This window comes from Sciurus carolinensis, chromosome 1 (genome assembly GCF_902686445.1).
Source record: "Sciurus carolinensis chromosome 1, mSciCar1.2, whole genome shotgun sequence".
Classification (NCBI taxonomy): Eukaryota; Metazoa; Chordata; class Mammalia; order Rodentia; family Sciuridae; genus Sciurus; species Sciurus carolinensis.
The window spans coordinates 49,976,561-49,994,966 of record NC_062213.1 but is presented as its reverse complement, the minus strand read 5'-3'; the positions used below and the strand labels follow the sequence as shown (position 1 = coordinate 49,994,966).

Here is an 18,406-nt window from a genome sequence, read left to right as displayed (position 1 = left end):
CCAATCTGCCAGTCTGTCTTTTGATTGATGAATTCAGGCCATTAACATTCAGGGTTATTATTGAGATATGATTTGTATTCCCAGTCTTTTGGCTCATTTATTTATTTATTTATTTTTGACACCATTTGGTTTCTCCTTTATTTGGCTGTTCCTTTAGGGTAGTTCCTCCTGTTGCTGATTTGCAATGTTGTTTTTCATCTCTTCCTCATGGAATATTTTGCTGAGTATGTTCTGTAATGCCGGCTTTCTTTTTGTAAATTCTTTTAGCTTTTGTTTATCATGGAAGGATTTTATTTCATTGTCAAATCTGAAGGTAAGTTTTGCTGGATATAAGATTCTTGGTTGGCATCCATTTTCTTTCAGGTCTTGGTAAATGTTTTCCAGGCCCTTCTAGCTTTTAGGGTCTGGATTGAAAATCTGCTGATATTCTTATTGGTTTCCCCTTGAAAGTAATTTGATTCTTTTCTCTCGCAGCCTTTAAAATTCTGTCTTTATTTTGTATGTTAGGTATTTTCATTATAATGTGCCTTGGTGTGGGTCTGTTGTAATTTTGTGTTTTTAGAGTCCTATAAGCCTCTTGGACTTGATTTTCCATTTCATTCTTCAGATTTGGGAAAGTTTCTGATATCATTTCATTGAATATATTTTCATTCCTTTGTTTTGTTTCTCTAAGCCTTCCTCAATCCCAATAATTCTTAAATTTGGCCTTTTCATGATATCCCATAATTCTTATAGATTCTGTTCATGTTCATGATATCTTACCATCTTCTCTGGTTGTTCAACTTTGTCTTCAAGATTAAATATTTTGTCTTCAATAGCTGAGCTTCTGTCTTCCAGGTGTTCTATCCTATTGGTTATGCTTTCCATGGAGTTTTTAATTTGGTTTGTTGTTTCCTTCATTTCAAGGATTTCTGTTTGGTTTTTTTTCAATATCTCTAACTTTTTATTGAAATGATCTTTTGCTTCCTGTATTTGCTCTTTTAACAACTGTCTATTGGTGTGATCATTCAATGCCTGCATTTCCTCTTTCATCTCCTCCTTCAATGCCTGCATTTGCTCCTTCATCTCCTTGTTTGCTTCCCTAATCATTTTAATTATGTACAATCTGAACTCCTTGTTTGTTGTTTCTTCTGCTATGCTGTCATTGGATTTTATTGCTATACCATCTAGGTTTGTTTGGGACATTTTCTTCCCTTGTTTTCTCATATTGCTCAGGTATCTACCCCTCTAGTAGTGAAACTCTGGGATATTGCAGATTTCCTCTATTGACTAGTATTGTCTCTGTAGATTTCCAATAACTTACCTCTTAGTGTTCAGTAGCCTGAAGTCTTGGAGGAACTTGATGATGTGTTGCTTTACTAGGAAGCCGCCCCTCTAGGGGTGGTGGCCTTCAGGTTGGGTATATTCTCTGTCAGTGGGTAGAGGCACCTCCACTTGTTGCCTGATGATCAGCCAAAGGGGGACTTGACTGCAGACTGGGGCACATTTGATCTGGGCCTGTGTCTCTGGTTCTACTGCCCTGGTGGGAAAGCCTTGCCCAGCCGGGAAGACTCACCCGGTGGGAAAGTTTCACTGGCAGCTCTCCTCTGAGAAGTTCCCTTCGGTCCAGAACTACCATCTGGACGGGGAAGTCCTCCTCTGTGACGTTCCCAGGGTTTTTGACCTACCGCCTGGTCTGGGGAGCCTGGCCCTGCGAGGGACTCCCTCGCTGTGCGGCCCTTCCTCTGCGATGCTCCTGGTTGACTGGGTTCTTGGCTCCAGCAGGGGAGTCTCACTGGGTCTTTCTACTCAACGAAGTTCCCTGCCTTTCGGGACTACTGCCTCTTCTGGGGAGCTCAACCAGTGGGAGAGACTCACCCGGTGGGTCTGAGTTGGTCCTGAGTCTCTCAATACCTCCTCTTCTTGTCTCTTGGGTCTTGTCTAAGGTCTTCTAGCCTCCTGTAGGTGTCTCTGGAAGGGAGCTGCTCTCCCAATGATGATGGCCACATCCTCAGGAATAACTAAAAATGCCTGAACCAGGCTATGAAGAAGCCTCTGGCTAGCTCCGCGATGCAGGCGGGCTGGCTCGGCTGCCGGCTTACTTGGCGTGGTGGTGGTGGGGTGGGGTTGCTCAGTGATGGTGTCTGTCTTTGGCCTGGTGGTTGGGCGGGTTGGCTGCCTGCCTCCTAGCTCTGTAAGGCAGGCAGGTTGGGTGTCCACCGGCTACCTCCGAGACTGCGCCCATCAGTGATCTCCTACATCATTTTTAACATTTAAGAAGTTTTTCTTGATTCCCTAATATATTCACAAATACCAATTTTTAATAACTGCATATATATACTTACATATATACTCATATACTTTTTGTTAAATGGGTATGTCAGAATTTACTTGATAATTCTTTTTAAAGGGTGTTAGATTTTTCCCTACCACAAATACTGTGGTCCTGAATTCATTCTTGTCTGTACTAGTTTTTATCTTTACTTTGGATTATGATGTGGCTATTTTTATGTCTCTTGTTATGTGTTGAAAAATCATCAGACATGTTTCATTCCAGCACTACATAAGATGCTACTATTAAATTTAATTCTAAATACTAAATCCATGATAGTAGAGATATTGAAAATCTTACCTAAACATTGTTTATTATTACTAGTATAGACTAATTGGTAATTGGTTATTTGACACATATTTCCAATATTAAATGGCTCTCCTAAGTATGTCCTAACTTACTTTTAATTTGATATATATTTTTTTAAGTAATGGAGATTTAACCCAGTGGAGCTTTACCACTGAGCCAAATTCCCAGCCCTTTTTGTTTTTTTATTTTGATACAGGGTCTCACTAAATTGCTTAGGGTCTCACAATCAATTTAGTAATTGCTGATGCTTGTCTTGACCTTGTGATCTTCCTGTCTCAGTCTCCCAAGCCGCTGGGATTTCAGGTGTGCTCCACAGCACCCGGCTTAATTTGATTCTTTAAAATGCTTTTTCCTATACTATTCTTCTAATAAATTGGGTTATTCACTATTCCTTGTCATTTCCCATGCTTGATTGGAGACTATCATAGAGTTCCATATTACTTGCTTTTACATCCTGTTTTTGCTATTTCTTATTTTATTAATGTTTCCCCCCACATCCATCAATCAAAATTGATCTACATTTCAACATCCTTCATAAATGTCACCTTTTTCATAATATCATCTCATATCCTTTCCACCAAATATAATTTATTTCTTCTCTGGAAATTCACATTACTTTTCTACTTATTTATGGATGTTTACTTTGTGATGTCTTTTATCATAATTATAGGCCTAGTGACTTGTATTAGAAAAGTAATTTTTTAAAATTGTGGGAACAATTAGGAAGTATCAGGATTGACAGACCATCCCAAAAGATGGTCTATGCTCAAAATAAATTAAAAGAATTTCTTTACTTCCCTTCCAGTTCACTTTATGATAGTATGTATATATTTGGTTTTTCAATTTCAAAGTGCTTATCCAGTCTTATTTGTATATTATCTTCCACAAGTTATAGCAATATTATAAGAAAGGCTATTAGACGTGTGCCTTAACATACACATTCCTGGTCCCATAAGGGAGGACAAATGAACTCTAAGATTGATCACCCCACATGGAATGATCCCTTAAAATAACAAAAGCTATGAAAGACCAATTGTTCCTTTTGTTATATTATGTCTGGCATCAGGTCTTATAAAGAAGATTCTGTGATTTAACCTATCTAATATAAAAACTTATATAACTTTCTGACATTTACTTAGGCTTCCACCTAATGGAATGAGAAGAAAATAGGCCATCAAAGAGTTATTATCTTATTTCTCAATATAAGGAATTCTTATTTTTTCCCTCCAAATATTTTATTATAAGATTTTTTAGAAAGAAATGCAATAGGATTTCCTTAATTAAACTTTTATACTTTCAACAAGTGCTTGCTCAATGACTGAAATAGGCTAAGCAATGCACTATGGACTGGAAATACTGAGAACAGAGTTCCTCTTCTCGAGAGGTTAATACCTATTGACAGAGACTGACAATGCAGAATGCAGAAATTCTGTAAGGTTCCCAGAGACGGGGCATCAATTATGCTGCATAGAAGCGGCTGGAGGTCAGGAGAGGCCTTCCTATTGGGTAGATAACACTTAAACTCGATTTTAGAGGCCAAGGAGTAATTAGCCAGCTGACAAAATGACCTTATTCATCCCACTATAGCTCTTTTAAACATTTGAGTCCCTCTAGAATGGTTGATTTTAGTTAAAGGTCGGTGCAAGAGAGTGGGAGACACTTAGCAAGTAATTTGCAAATGTTTGCTTTAGTCTGACTTTGTTTTTGGCCTTTAGCCTTCTGAAAAGCCACTACCAAAATGATTAATTAGACTTTTCCTTATTCGTATTTTTAATTCCTTTTGAATGTTTTTTCTTTACTTCATAAATGTGTGTTTAAGAGATATTTTAAAACATGAAGTTCTTCCTAAGAGATTTTTTTGAGTCCTTATAAAAGTAATTCTTTGGACTTTTCACGTAATAGAGATTAACTACATACATATTTTATTAAAATTTATTATGAACCTACTTAATTTTGATGAATTATTTTACTTTTGCAAGGTCTTGGAATCAATATTTAATGCTTCTTTAGTTCATATTGTTCTCTTATTGCCTAATTTTCCTCAGATACTTGTATTCTTTTTTTCTTAAAATTTAATGATATAGTTTAATGTATTTTAAATATTTGAAAAAGAAGTTTATCTATATTACTTCTCCTTGGTCAAAACCATTAAGTCTTTGTGTTTATCTTGCATTATTAATGAATGTCTTTCCTTGTAATTCATAAATTTAATATCACTTTGTGATTTGTCAGTAATATTGTAATGTTCCTTGAGAATTTAATTGTTTTTTCTTCCCTAGATAATTTTTGTGTGTTTAAATAATTTGTATGTATATATATTTTATAGCTACTGGAAAATATTCCTTGAATTCTATCTGATGAACTTATTTCAGTTTCTACTATACTTCATACTTTTCTTTGGATTTATGACTTAATTAATGATTTTGTTTGGCACTTTGTTTGAATGAGGATTCATTTTCTTTTGTTTTCCTTAGGTATTTGTATGCGGAAGTCACCTCAAATTTCAACTCAATCCACGTATCTATCTGAAAGTTCTTTTAATTTTTTTTTTCAAATTTATTTAATGCAAAAACCAGCTACATTAATTTAAGGAAATAATTGAGGGTTAATTTCTGAATTCTGTTACGAGTAGTAGGAACTCTTTCCATCTTCTCTGAGATCCTTTATAAGAGCTATAAAACTAACACAGGCGTATGTAATTATTTATTTACATATTTTTACATATTCATATTCTGCAAAGATACAATACACTATACACACACACACATGAAGCACTGTGTGTGTGTGTGTGTGTGTTCTTCAGATGTTGGAACATATTTGATAATTTCCAAATATTAATGTACTTTGTGACTTGTATAACTTAATTTTTCTGTGTCTTGGATTTTTCATCTGAAAGATAGACTAACAATATATTCCTGTTGAGATTAATAGAATATTCAGTATTTGAACACCTAGCACAGTGCATGGCAAATATTTGATGCTCAGTATGTGACATTCTTTGTAACAAGTTTGATCTATTTGAGAACCAGAGATGACTATGTTTCTAGATTTGGAAATTTTGGGGAAAAAAAGATGTTTCACTTGTAGGCACAGGTGATCAACCTCCTTACCATTAAGAGCTAAGAATACTGACCTAGATTTTATGGAGATGGTCTAGGGACAGAAATAGTTAAAGTTCTAATCAAGCCTTAGTAAACTGCTCAATAATTGACAGTGTCCTTTCTGATATGGTCTTTTTAAGTTAAAAATATTCTTTTATGAGCAATAACTTATATTACCCAATGTCTTAGTAGAGTCATTTTGTATATATTGTGTTTATATCATAAACATGTTTTCATAGCACACATATATTGACTTTTATTTTCCGGCTTTTTAAACAAACATATGTTACTTTGAAATGTACATTTTAATTTGAAATGACACGTGGAGATAGCTGTCTGGGTTACAAATTTAGTCCTACTTTATCATAATTGAAACTATATCAATATAAAATATATATTAAGGAAGAGAGAGAAAGATGGAGGGTAGCAGGGGGATACTATAATATATATATTTCAAAGACCAGCATAGTAATCTGGAGCCATAGCAGGGTATGTTTAAAGGCTAGATCCACCACTACTGGCTTTCTAAACTTATGAAGGATTAAGTTTTCAGTGTCTTTGTTTTCTAATTATAAAATTGAAATGCCTATAATACTTAATATAAATATTTGCAAAGAGAAAAAAAGGGTTAATACATGTAATATGTTTACAACAGCATCTGGTGTTTAATATGATCAAAGCAAAGAAAGAGCTCAAAAAGTATTTACTGTTGGGCGCACATCTGTAATCCCAGCGGCTTGGGAGACTGAGGCAGGAGGATCACAAATTCAAAGCCAGCCTCGGCAAATGGCAAAGCAATTCATGAAGGGACTTCGTGAGACCCTGTGCCAAAATAAAAACATAAAAAAGACTATAGATGTGGCTTAGTGTTTAAGTGCCCCTGGGTTCCATTTCTGGTACCAAAAAAAAAAAAAAAGTATTTGCTGTCACATATTAATACTCCTTTTCTTTCTGTAGTTTTTTCCCCTTGCTACATTAGCATTATTCTATTCTATTGATATGTCATAGTACCAGGACATTGCACCCCTTCCTAAACACTTCAGGGTTTTCCTAGATTTAGTATGTTGCTGGTTTACTTATAGCGATGCTCACAAGTGTACCGTAAGTGTATCATTTGATGAATACTACAAACCCAAATCTCTCAAAAGATATAGAATTTTGCCATCATCAAGCATTGAGAAGTTCTCTACACGCTCCTTTCGAATCTGTAGCCCAACTCCCAGGGTAATTACTTTGTTTTTTTTTTTTTGGTTTGTTTGTTTGTTTTCATTATAAATTAGTTTTGCACCAAGAATTTAGAACTGTATAATGAAATCAAATAGTATGTATCCTTCTGTAATGCTCTCTTTCAATCAGAATAATGCTTTTGAGACTGATCTATGTTGCACAAATCAGTAGTTCATTCTTTTTTTATGACTGAGTAATATTTAATTACATGGTCAGACTAGAGCTTGTTGACACATTCTCTCCTGTATGGATTGCTTTTGACTCTTAGGATAAAACTGCTGGTGACTTTCTTGTACAAGCCCTTTTTTGGACATGCATTTTCTTGTCTCAGAGTAAATAAATCCCTAAAAGATGAATTACTAGAAAATAGGTTAGATGTATGTCTCATTTAAAAATAAACAGACTTCTTACAGAGTACTTGAACCATTTTGCTCTCCTGCCCCAACAATATGTAACAATTCCAATTGATTCACATCCATATCAATATTTGATTTTTTTCAGTTTTTAAAAAATTTTGTTTATTCCAGTCCCTAGAATAAATGCACTTATTAGAAATTCTGATTTATGTAAGTATTGGCAATACTTTTTTCTTTGTACCTTTTTCTTAATTTTAATTTTTGAAAAAAACATTTTTAGCAATAAATTGAACAGTTATTTTATAAAGCATAAAATAACTAAAATAGGGGGCTGGATTTGTGGCTGAGTGGTAGAGCACTTGCCTAGCATGTGTGAGTCACTGGGTTTGATACTCAGAACTATATAAAAATAAATAAATATATAAAATAAAGGTACTGTGTCCATCTACAACTAAAATATTTTTTTAAAAAATGAAATAGTTAAAATATTTTATGTAAATACTTGTCAATGTATGGAAATGATTATAGTACTTGTAGTTTGGGATAAAATTTCAGAGACTTCATTACAGACAGAGGCAAAATAACTATATCCAAACCTATTAAGATATTTTCTGAAAAAACTAAGTCTTGTGATGATGTAAAAACTGAGGACAAAGATTCCCATGTGATACTTGAATAAAATATTTTGTACATCTTGATATCAAAAGTAGCTTTTCCAAGGAATATTACTTAATATAATGATGTTTTATGCAGTATTAACTAAAATAAAGATTTTGGTGAGATATAGCCTTTTATGTCTGCAAGCTTCTTAATTCAAGTTGGTCAAAATGTTTCAAATAGTCATGTCCTTGATAAACTTGGCTATGGATATCAGTTTTGAAATTTATTAATATCCCTTACTAATAATATCAATAACATTGAAGAAGTTTTGTGTTCACTAAATAATTTAAAAATAAAGAACACTTTGAATACATGGAGATAATTTGACTTCACGTATCAATTTCTTAACTGAAAGTTGATCCTAGAAATACATGATTGCTTTTTGAGATTATATCATGAATAAAACACTGGGGTCCCTTTTCCTGTCTCCTAGAGTTACCCTTGATCCTTTCATATCATGTTACTTTGAAAAAGAAGAGTATATATATCATTTTAAATGATACTGCCTTAATATTTAAAATATTTTTTCTTATAATTCTCTTTGGCAATTGCAAAAACAGCATTATTTTTGTACTTGGGAGCGTTAGCAGCTTCCAGAATAGCTTAATTTGAAAAATTTTTGGTAAGTATAATGAAAGGATTGATGAGATATTTTATGACCTAAATATTTTCCCCTGCTTCTCAAATTATTTTTCTCAAATTAGTTTAACTCCTTGAGGACCTCCAGAATGTTATAGGAATTTTTTATTATGTAAATGTAAACATTGATATATTATAAACAGATTATTTAGCAAAATTTACTATAGCTGGGTAAAGGCCTAGCATAAAGAAGATTTTCTTAAGGGGATTTGAGGAGTTGTATTTATCACCAAAGTGAACACATTTTCTTGGAGCCTGATACTTAAGAGTTTGCAGCTCCCAATTTAACATTTATGTTCTAATTATTACATATATAGCAGGTACTGCTGTTCAATTGAGATAACTGCTGTTCAAATGAAGGCAGAGATTACTGTGAAATTGTTTTCAACACCTGATATAAATTGTCAGTCTAATGTAAAAATCCACACAAAACCATACCACATATCTGTTATCATCTCTAGCTTATTTAAGCATAGATTTCAAACCAAATAGCATTGCAGTTTGGTGGTAGATTTCTGAAAATGATTTTATCTAAATCTATGACTTTTACAAAATGTCATTCTTTAAATATAGTTATCAAAAATGATGTTTCACATAGGGGTAATATTCTCTGTGACAATGTAACTATATGTTAGTAACAGATGGACCAATTATGCTTAGAGTTAACTTAAATACCAACAATATCCACATGAAAATTGTGTTCAGCCCTGAGTAATAGAGAACTAAAGAACAATAGTTTAAACCAATTTGGATTTTATTTATGTTATATCATGAGAAGTCACCAGATAAACACATAAAAAAATGTCAGGGTCAGAACACTAATATTTGCCTCACCTTTTCATTTTAGTGACAACATGTCTGTCCTAGTCCCAATATCATTCTTTTTTCTAGGAAGCTATTCTGCATGTTTGAGAAACAAAAATTCTCCTAATAGTTTATTAATCAGAATGATGCTGCATGGCCACATATTTAAGACTGGTTGGGAAATGGAATTTTTATCATAGTACATACAATGTCCAATAAAAGGATGGTTAGTAAAGGAAAAGAAAAAATTCATATTGGAATGACAAGTAGCAGTCCTTGATATGAGTATTTATACAAAGCATCTCTTCCCACAACTTTTATTCTATGCTGAGAAGTATCAGCTAAGTCTATATACTAAAACAGTATTACATGTATTTATTAGAAAATACCTTTCCATAACTAACCCCCCCAACCCTGATGTCAGTCAAAACCATTACTAGTTTAAAAAAATTTATACTCATTGATCTTTACAGGAGCTTACTACCATTCGATGCTCAAATAGCCCACCTGATACTAAAAAAACAAATTTTCTGCAGTACCCTCACTATACAGATTAAATGTTTAGTGAATGATATTGTGCTACTGAGACTGGGTCCATTTTAACATCCAAGCAAAATCAAACTTTGCTTTAAAGAAGAGGGAAAAATGATGGTGATAAAGAGTCCCACTAAAAAGCACTCAAGTCAGAAAAAAAAAAAAAAAAAAAAGCAGGGAACACAGGTAACTGAGAACTTTTAGGGCATACAAAGACACATGATTGCCCCTGAAAATCAATTTGTTAAGTTTCTATTTACTGTAAGATAATAAACAAAGTGTAAAAAAAAATATCTTGTAGCACTTGAATAACTTGTTCCAGTCTGTAAAGGAATGTAAAGAAATGAAGTAAGCTACCATTCAGTTACTATACCCTGCTTTTTCAAAAGTAGAGGCTCCAGAAGAGCTGAAACTGACCTAAGTGGTTCATAAGGGAATCCACCTGCCACAACTACAGACACACACACAGTTGAACTTAGGCACTGGGTTGGGTGACAAATTGTGGAGACTTAAAATGTGGAGTAAGGACAAATATGGAAACATTCTTTTCTTTAAATTTTGTTCAGTCACTCTTTCCAAACTATTTGCTTTACTCAGTTCTATAAGTGATCATCATCATGTCCAGAACAAAGATAAATAATAGTTAATAGTGTATATATATATTATTACTTATATAAAATAGGCAAATACAAATTTTGAGGGGAGAGGGTCAAGTTCAAGTTTCTCATATTGTCTTAAAAATGACTCTTTTTATCCCCACTACCACCTGGCCATTCCATGGGAAGATGGGCTACTATACATAATGTCTGAAGTGAGTGTTCCAAACCTGCCTTTGGTATTCTCCCCAAGGGCTATGTTACAGTTACTTTCATAGTATAAACTGAAAGGAATTTGCTTTCAAGTTGTGATATACATTCTAGTCATGTCTATATCTTTTTTGCATTTGTTTTGTTTCAGTGGATGGAAATGATGGATTTTATATAATTCTGAAAGGCCAAGTTCGACCTCGCATAAAGGTGTTAAAAAACCTGTTTGAAGAAAGTGAATTCACAACCTCTTTGCCATCTCACAGCAGCTTTATTTTTGATAAAGACTTTGAAAACTCTGCACTTTCTGTGTTATACATACCTTCACCTAATTTAGTGGTAAGAGATCAATATTTTCTTTTTCCACAACAAGTAAACTGATTGTTAACTTTTGTCTTTTCCTGATATGTATATCTAATTTATTTTAATGTCCTGCAAACGTCAAAAGACTATATCCCTTAAAATATAAATTACATTATCAATATTGAACTGGAAATTTGATTAAATTTTTTAATGCAGGATGTCTTCAATAGCATATTTCTCATTGTGCAATACATTTGTTACCTGAGACGAGATCAATGTAGCCGGTTCACTGACAGAGTAAGGGTGTTATTTTGAATAGAAGGTGGGGTTACAGATGACTTGAGAATGGAGAAACAACTGATCAGCATGATCAAGTCAAGGATGTGTGTTTATCATGCTGTCTTAAGAGCAATGCTAAGTTAATCATGGACTTGATTGCATTATAATCAGAAATTCTTACCTAAAGAAACTCTGTTGCCTATATATAATATTTCAAGATTATCAGCTGGTCAAAAATCACAAAGTTAGCATGTTTCTGAATCCCTGGATATTTCCTGTCAGTGTCAAGTATGTTATGACTAGAATTTTGACAGAAAAGTCTGTTCCATATGTAGGATGGCCAAGATGTCCAGAGTAGAAAGTTAAAGAATGAACTAAATCAAAATTATGTAGCATTGTAGATGGAAGTGAGGGAAATCTAGAAACAATATCAAGTTTGAGAAGAATTGGAATGCACAAAAACAAGAAAGAAAGACAAGGATCAAAAGGAGACAAACCTGTAAAAGTGTATCATTGTTCATCCATATGAATGAATAATATTTCTGCTCCTCTTTTTAAATCAGGATGAAAAAGAATCAATTCATCATATTGAGAGTCACATGCCATGTGGCTGATGCCATTTTATTCTCCTATAGAAAAATACCTCACTCGGCACAGCAGATGTAATTAATAGCTCAGTCAGGCTGTTTCCTGGTAGAGATTGTGGGAATCAAATCCAATCTTCTACAACGCATTTTTTTAAGGGCCAAATTCATGATGGGAATTATTGCCTCTGCTTTCTGTATTGTCTTTTTTTTTTTTTGACTCTTTTTAAAAATGTGTTCTTTTTAGATATACATAGTAGTCTAGTGTATTTTGGTATATTATACATACATGCAGTAAAACTTATTCTAATTAGAATCCCATTCTTGCAGTTGCACATGATGTGGAGTCTCACTGGTCATGTATTCATATATGAACATATGAAAATTATGTCTGATTCATTCTACGATCTTTTCTATTTCCACACCTCCCTTCCTTTCATTACCCTTTGTCTAATCCAGTGAAGTTCTATTCTTCACTCCCTGACCCTAATTATGTGTTAGCATCCACATATCAGAGAGAAAATTCAGCATTTGGTTTTAGGGGATTGGCTTATTTCACTTAGCATGATAGTCTCCAGTTGCAACCATTTACTGGCAAATGCCATAATTTTAATCTTCTTTATGGCTGAATAATATTCCTGTGTGTGTGTGTGTGTTTGTGTGTGTGTGTGTGTGTGTGTGTGTGTGTGTGTATATATATATATATATATATATACACACTACATTTTCTTTATTCATTCCTCTATTGAAGGACACCTAGATTGGTTCCATAGCTTGTCTAGTGTGAATTGTGCTCCTATAAACATTGATGTGACTGTGTCACTGGGTCAAATGGTAGTTCCATTTCAAGTTGTTTAAGGAATCTCCATACTGCTTTCCAGAGTGGTTGCACCAATTTGCAATTCTAACAGCAATATATGAGTAAGCCTTTTTCCTCACATCCTTGCCAACATTTATTGTTACTTGTATTCATGATAATTGCCATTGTGACTGGAATGATATGGAATCTCAGTGCAGATTTAAATTGCATTTCTGTAATTGCTAGAAGTGTGTGAACATTTTTACATGTATTTGTTGACCATTTATATTTCTTCTTCCATGACGCCTGTTCCATGGTATGCCCATTTATTGACCAGGTTATGTCCTTTATTGGTGTTAACCTCTTTGAGTTTTTGTATATCCTGAAGATTAATGGTCTATCTGAGGCGCAGGTGGCAAAGATTTTTCTCCCATTCTATAGACTGTGTCTTCCCATTCTTCAATTTCCTTTGCTGTGAAGCTTTTTAGTTTGAAACCATCCCATTTATTGATCCTTGATTTTACCTTTTGCACTTTAGGAGTCTTGATGAAGAAATTGAATCCTAAGCTGAAATGATGGAGAGTTGGGTCTAAATTTTCTTACAGTAGGTGCAGTGTGTCTGCTCTAATCCACTTTGGGTTGAGTTTTGTGCAGAGTGAGAGATAGGAGTTAAGTTTTATTCTGCTACATATTGATTTCCAGTTTTCCCAGCACCATCTGTTGAAGAGGCTATCTTTTCTTCGATGTATGTTTATGGCACCTTTGTCTAGTATGAGATAATTGTATTTATGTGGGTTTGTCTTTGGGTTTTCTATTCTGTTCCATTGGTCATCATATCCGTTTTGGTGCCATTACCATGGTCTTTTTGCTGTTACAGCTCTGAAGTATATTTTAATGTCTGGTATTGAGATGCTTCCTGCTTCATTGTTCAAACTAAGGATTGCTTTGGCTATTCCGGTCTCTTGTTTTTCCAAATGAATTCCATGACTGCTTTTTTTCATTCCTATGAAGAATGTCATTCAAATTTTAAAAGGAATTTCATTGAATCTGTGTAGTGCTTTTGGTAGTATGACCATTTTGACAATATTAATTCTGCCTATCTAAGAACTTGGGAGCTACTTCCATCTTCTAAGGTCTTCTTCAATTCATTTCATAGTATTCTGGAGATTTTTGTAGAATTCTTTCATCTCTTTTGTTTGATTGATTCCCAAGTATTTTATTTTTTTGAAACTATTATGAATGTGATAGTTTTCCTAGTTTCTCTTTCAGTGGATTCTTCTTTGGTGTATAGGAACACAATTGAGTTATGGGTGTTCATTTTATATTTTGCTATTTTGTGCAATTCATTTAGAAGTTCTATAAGGTTTCTGGTGGAGTAATTTTGGTCTTCTAAATATAAAATCATGTCATTGGAATAGGGATAGTTTGAGTTCTTCTTTTCCCACTTGCATCCCTTTAATTTCTTACTTTTGTCTACTTTCTCTGGCTGGAGTTTCAAAGACTATGTTTTGTAGAAGTGGTGGAGGGTATCCCTGTCTTGTTCCAGTTTTCAGAGGGAATGCTTTCAGTTTTTTTCCACTTAGAATGATGTTGACCTTGGGTTTAAATATATATAGCTTTTGAAATGTTGAGGTATATTCCTCTTATCTCTAGTTTTACTAGTGTTTTGAGCATGAATGGATGCTATATTTTGTCAAATGCCTTTTCTTTTCTTCTATTTTAGTTGTAGATAGACCCAATACCTTTATTTTATTTATTTATTTGTAGGCAGTGCTGAGGATCAAACCCAGTGCCTCAAACATGCTAGGCAAGCACTTAACTACCAACTTACAATCCCAGCCCTTCAAATGCCTTTTCTGCATTTATTGAGATAATCATGTGACTCTTGTTTTTAAGTTAATTGATGTGAAGAATTACCTTTGCTGATTTCTGTGTGTTGAACCAAGCTTCCATCCTGGGGATGGACCCCACTTGATTGTGGTGCACTATCTTAAATATGTTTTTGTACATAATTTTCCAGTATTCTTTAAAGAGTTTTTGTATCTATTTACATCAGGGTTGAAGTTGAGCTGAAGTTTTCTTTCCTTGATATGTCTTTGTCTGGTTTTGGTATCAGTGTGATACTAGTTTCATAGAATGAGTTTGGAAGTGTCCACTCCTTTTCTATTTCATGGAGTAATTTGAGGAGTATTGGTATAAGTTCTTCTCTGAAGGTCTGGTAGAACTTGACTTAGAATCCATCTGGTCCTGGACTTTTCTTTTTTGATGACATCTTTAATTTGTTTGCTTGTAATTGATCTGTTTAAATTTTCTATGTTCTCCTGATTCATTTTAGGTAGGTCATATGTCTAGAAATCTGTTGATGCCTTCAAGATTTTCTATTCCATTGATGTATAGATTTTCAAAATAGTTTCTGATTATCATTGTATTTCTGATATGTCCATGATGATGTTTCCTTTTTCATCACAGAGTTTAGTGATTTGACATTTCCCTCTTTTTCTCTGTTAGATTGGCTAAGAATTTATCAATTTTATTTATTTATTTTTGTTTCATTTTCTTTTTTATTCCCAGAGGATAAATAGAAAAACCTTTTGATATTTATTTACTTTTTATTCATTTATTTTTTACTTTTTAAACATTTTTTCACTTCATTATGGGTGCATTTTAATTATTCACAATAGTGGGATTTGTTGTTCCATATTTGTAGATGCACACAGTGTAATAATATAGCAATATAATTTGATCAGTTTCATTCTTCAGTACTTCCCCTTTCCCTCTACCTCATCCCTCCACCTCGTCCCCTTCTATTCAATTGATCTCCCTTCTATTTCCGTCTTTTCCCACCCCTCATTTCTAAATTCCACATATAAGAAAAAACAGTATGCTTGACCACCCAAGTTTAGCTTATTTAATTTAATATGATGTTCTCAAGTTCCATTCATTTTCCTGCAAATGAAATAATTTCATTTTTCTTTATGACTAAATATAACTCCATTATGTATATATACTACATTTTGTTTATCCATTCATCTATTGATACACACCTAGGCTGGTTCCATAGTTTGGTTATTGTGAATTGTGATGCTATAAATATGGGTAGGCATGTGTCACTATAACATGCTGACTTTAATTCTTTTTTTCTTTTTCCATTTTTTTTATTGTAAACAAATGGGGTACAACTTGTTTCTTTGTTTCTCATTTACCTCTAATTATCTTTTTATATCATCCTGATTTCTTCAGCTATTCATTGGTCATTCAACAGCATATTATTTAGTCTCTTGGTGTCAGAGTAGCTTCTATTTTTTTATTTTATTGTTAATTTTTAATTTCATTCCATTATAATCTGAAAAATGCAAGGTATTATCTTTATGTTTTTGTACTTGCTAAGAACTGCTTTGTAGTCTAAGTTATGGTCTATTTTAGAGAAGGATCTGTGTGCTGATGAGAAAAAAGTATATTCAGTCATTGATGAATGGAATAGTCTACATATGTCTGAGAAGTCTAAATTATTAATTTTAATTTAAGTTCAATAACTTTGTTATTTAGTTTTTGTTTGGAAGATCTACAAGTGATGAAAGAGGTATGTCAAAGCTATCCAGTATTAATGTGTTGTGATCTAGGTGATTTTTGAAATTTTGAAGGATTTATTTGATAGATGGAGATGAGCCATTGTTTGGGACATAAATATTTATGATTGTATGTCTTGTTGATGTATAATTCCCTTAAGCAGTATGAAGAGACCTTCTTTGTCCCTTCTAATTAACTTTGGCTTGAAGTCCACTTTATCTCATATAAGAATAGAAACCCCTGCTTGTTTATGAGATCCATGTGAACAGGAGGTTTTTTATTCCCACCCTTTTACCTTCAGTCTGTGGAAGTTTTTGCCCATGAGGTAATCCTTTGTTGACATTGTATTGTTGGGTCTTGTTTTATAATCCCATCTGCCAATCTATGTCTTTTGATTTATGAATTTAGGACATTTACATACAATGTTATTATTGAGATAGGACTTTTATCCCCTGTAATTTTGACTTATTTCTGGTCTTAATTTAAATTACTATCTCCTTTGATCAACTATTTGTCTAGAGTAGTTCCTCCATTAGCTGGTTTTCAGTTTTTTTCTTCATTTCTTCCTCAGGAAATGTTTTAGTGAGTATATTTTGTGGCTGTGACTTCTGATTTTTGTTTATCATGGAAGTTTTTTATTTCATCATAAATTCTGAAGCTTAATTTTGTAGGGTATAATATTCCTGGTTTGCATTCATTTTTCTTCCAGAGCTTGGTATATCTTATTCCAAGCCCTGCTAACTTTAAGGGTTTGGGTTAAAAAATCACCTAAGAGTCAGAATGCCCTGTCATTTTTCTCTGGCAGAAATTCTATTCTTATATGCAGAAGCTAATTCACAATGGGGGGTATAGGGAAGAATAGAGTTACTTTATATTAGGTAGAAAGGAGTGAAATGAGTGGAGGAGGTATGGAGGAAGAAATGCTAGTAGAGTGAAACAGACATTTTTACCTCATATAAATGTATGACTACATGACCATGTGATCCTACAATATGTATAATAAGAAAAATGAGAGATTATACTCTATTTATGTGTGATCTATAAAAATGTATAAATGCATTCTACTATCAAGAACAACTAATTAGAAAAAATAAAATTTAAAAAGTTCTATGCTAATTCTGTATAATAGGCATTTTCATAATAATATGCCTTGGTTGATTCTGTTTTAATTTTATATAATGGGGTCCTATAAACTTTCTCTATTTTATTTTTCATTTCATTCTTAAGGTTTGGCAAATTTTCAGATATTATTTCATTGAAAAGATTATGTACTCCTTTGGGTTGTATCTCTGTATCTATTGTTTGCATGTCTACCCATCTAACAGTTAGTACTGAGTTTCTACTCTGTGAACTTATGGTGTCCCTGAAGGTTTCCTGTACCTCATCCTTTAGGAAGAGACAGATAATAACAACCAATGCAAACAATTTACAGCACTAAATCAAATAGTTCTTGTTATGAAATCTACCATGTTGATTTTCACAATAATCAGAGATGTTATGATCAGTTATTTCTCATGGTAGAAACAGTAAGTTTATAAAAGGGTTTAAAATTTCACATGATGAACAGGGATAGAATAGAAATGAGGTATAATGTGATGATTTTGAGGGAGGAGGAAAACAATTTAAAAATTAAAGGAAGAGTGAACAAGAGATCAATAAAGATTGGCTATTAGCAGAGGAAAAGAGAGAGTGGAGGGAAAGAGATAAGTAAGAGAATATAATGTGTAAAATAGAAAGTAAACCTAGAAGTAAAAAATAAAAGAAAGAAAAGAACAAAATTTATATATACTAATCAAACATTCTAGTCCTCAAAAAACTGATCCATGAAAAATAATTGCCTTCAAAAAATGCTAGAAATGAGAAAAAATAAATATGAATATGTTTAAGTATCCAGTTAAAGATAGAGTTCGTTAAGAGGAAAGAAGAAGAGATTGGGGGTAGGAAAGGATTCGTAGATTCAAGAGGTGAATAAGGCCAATGCAGATATTACTTAGGATATGTTTATGATGGGGAGAAGAAAAAACAGAAGTAACAGACTTACTGAAAGAGAGAACAACACAGTTTGGCCTTTAGCAGGAAAAAAGAGAGAAATAGAAACAAAAGGAAACAGAGTTGTAAGACAATAGA

General features: G+C 33.3%; 1 protein-coding gene across 1 annotated transcript in view; it reads left to right on the top strand.

The window, feature by feature from the left end:
* The window catches only part of Cnbd1 (cyclic nucleotide binding domain containing 1), a 484,214-nt gene that overhangs the window by 223,119 nt on the left and 242,689 nt on the right, over window positions 1-18,406 (top strand). Inside the window, exon 5 of the mRNA XM_047565748.1 lies at window positions 10,899-11,086. Coding sequence (XP_047421704.1) covers window positions 10,899-11,086 — 188 coding nt within the window. The remainder of the gene's footprint in view (window positions 1-10,898; window positions 11,087-18,406) is intronic.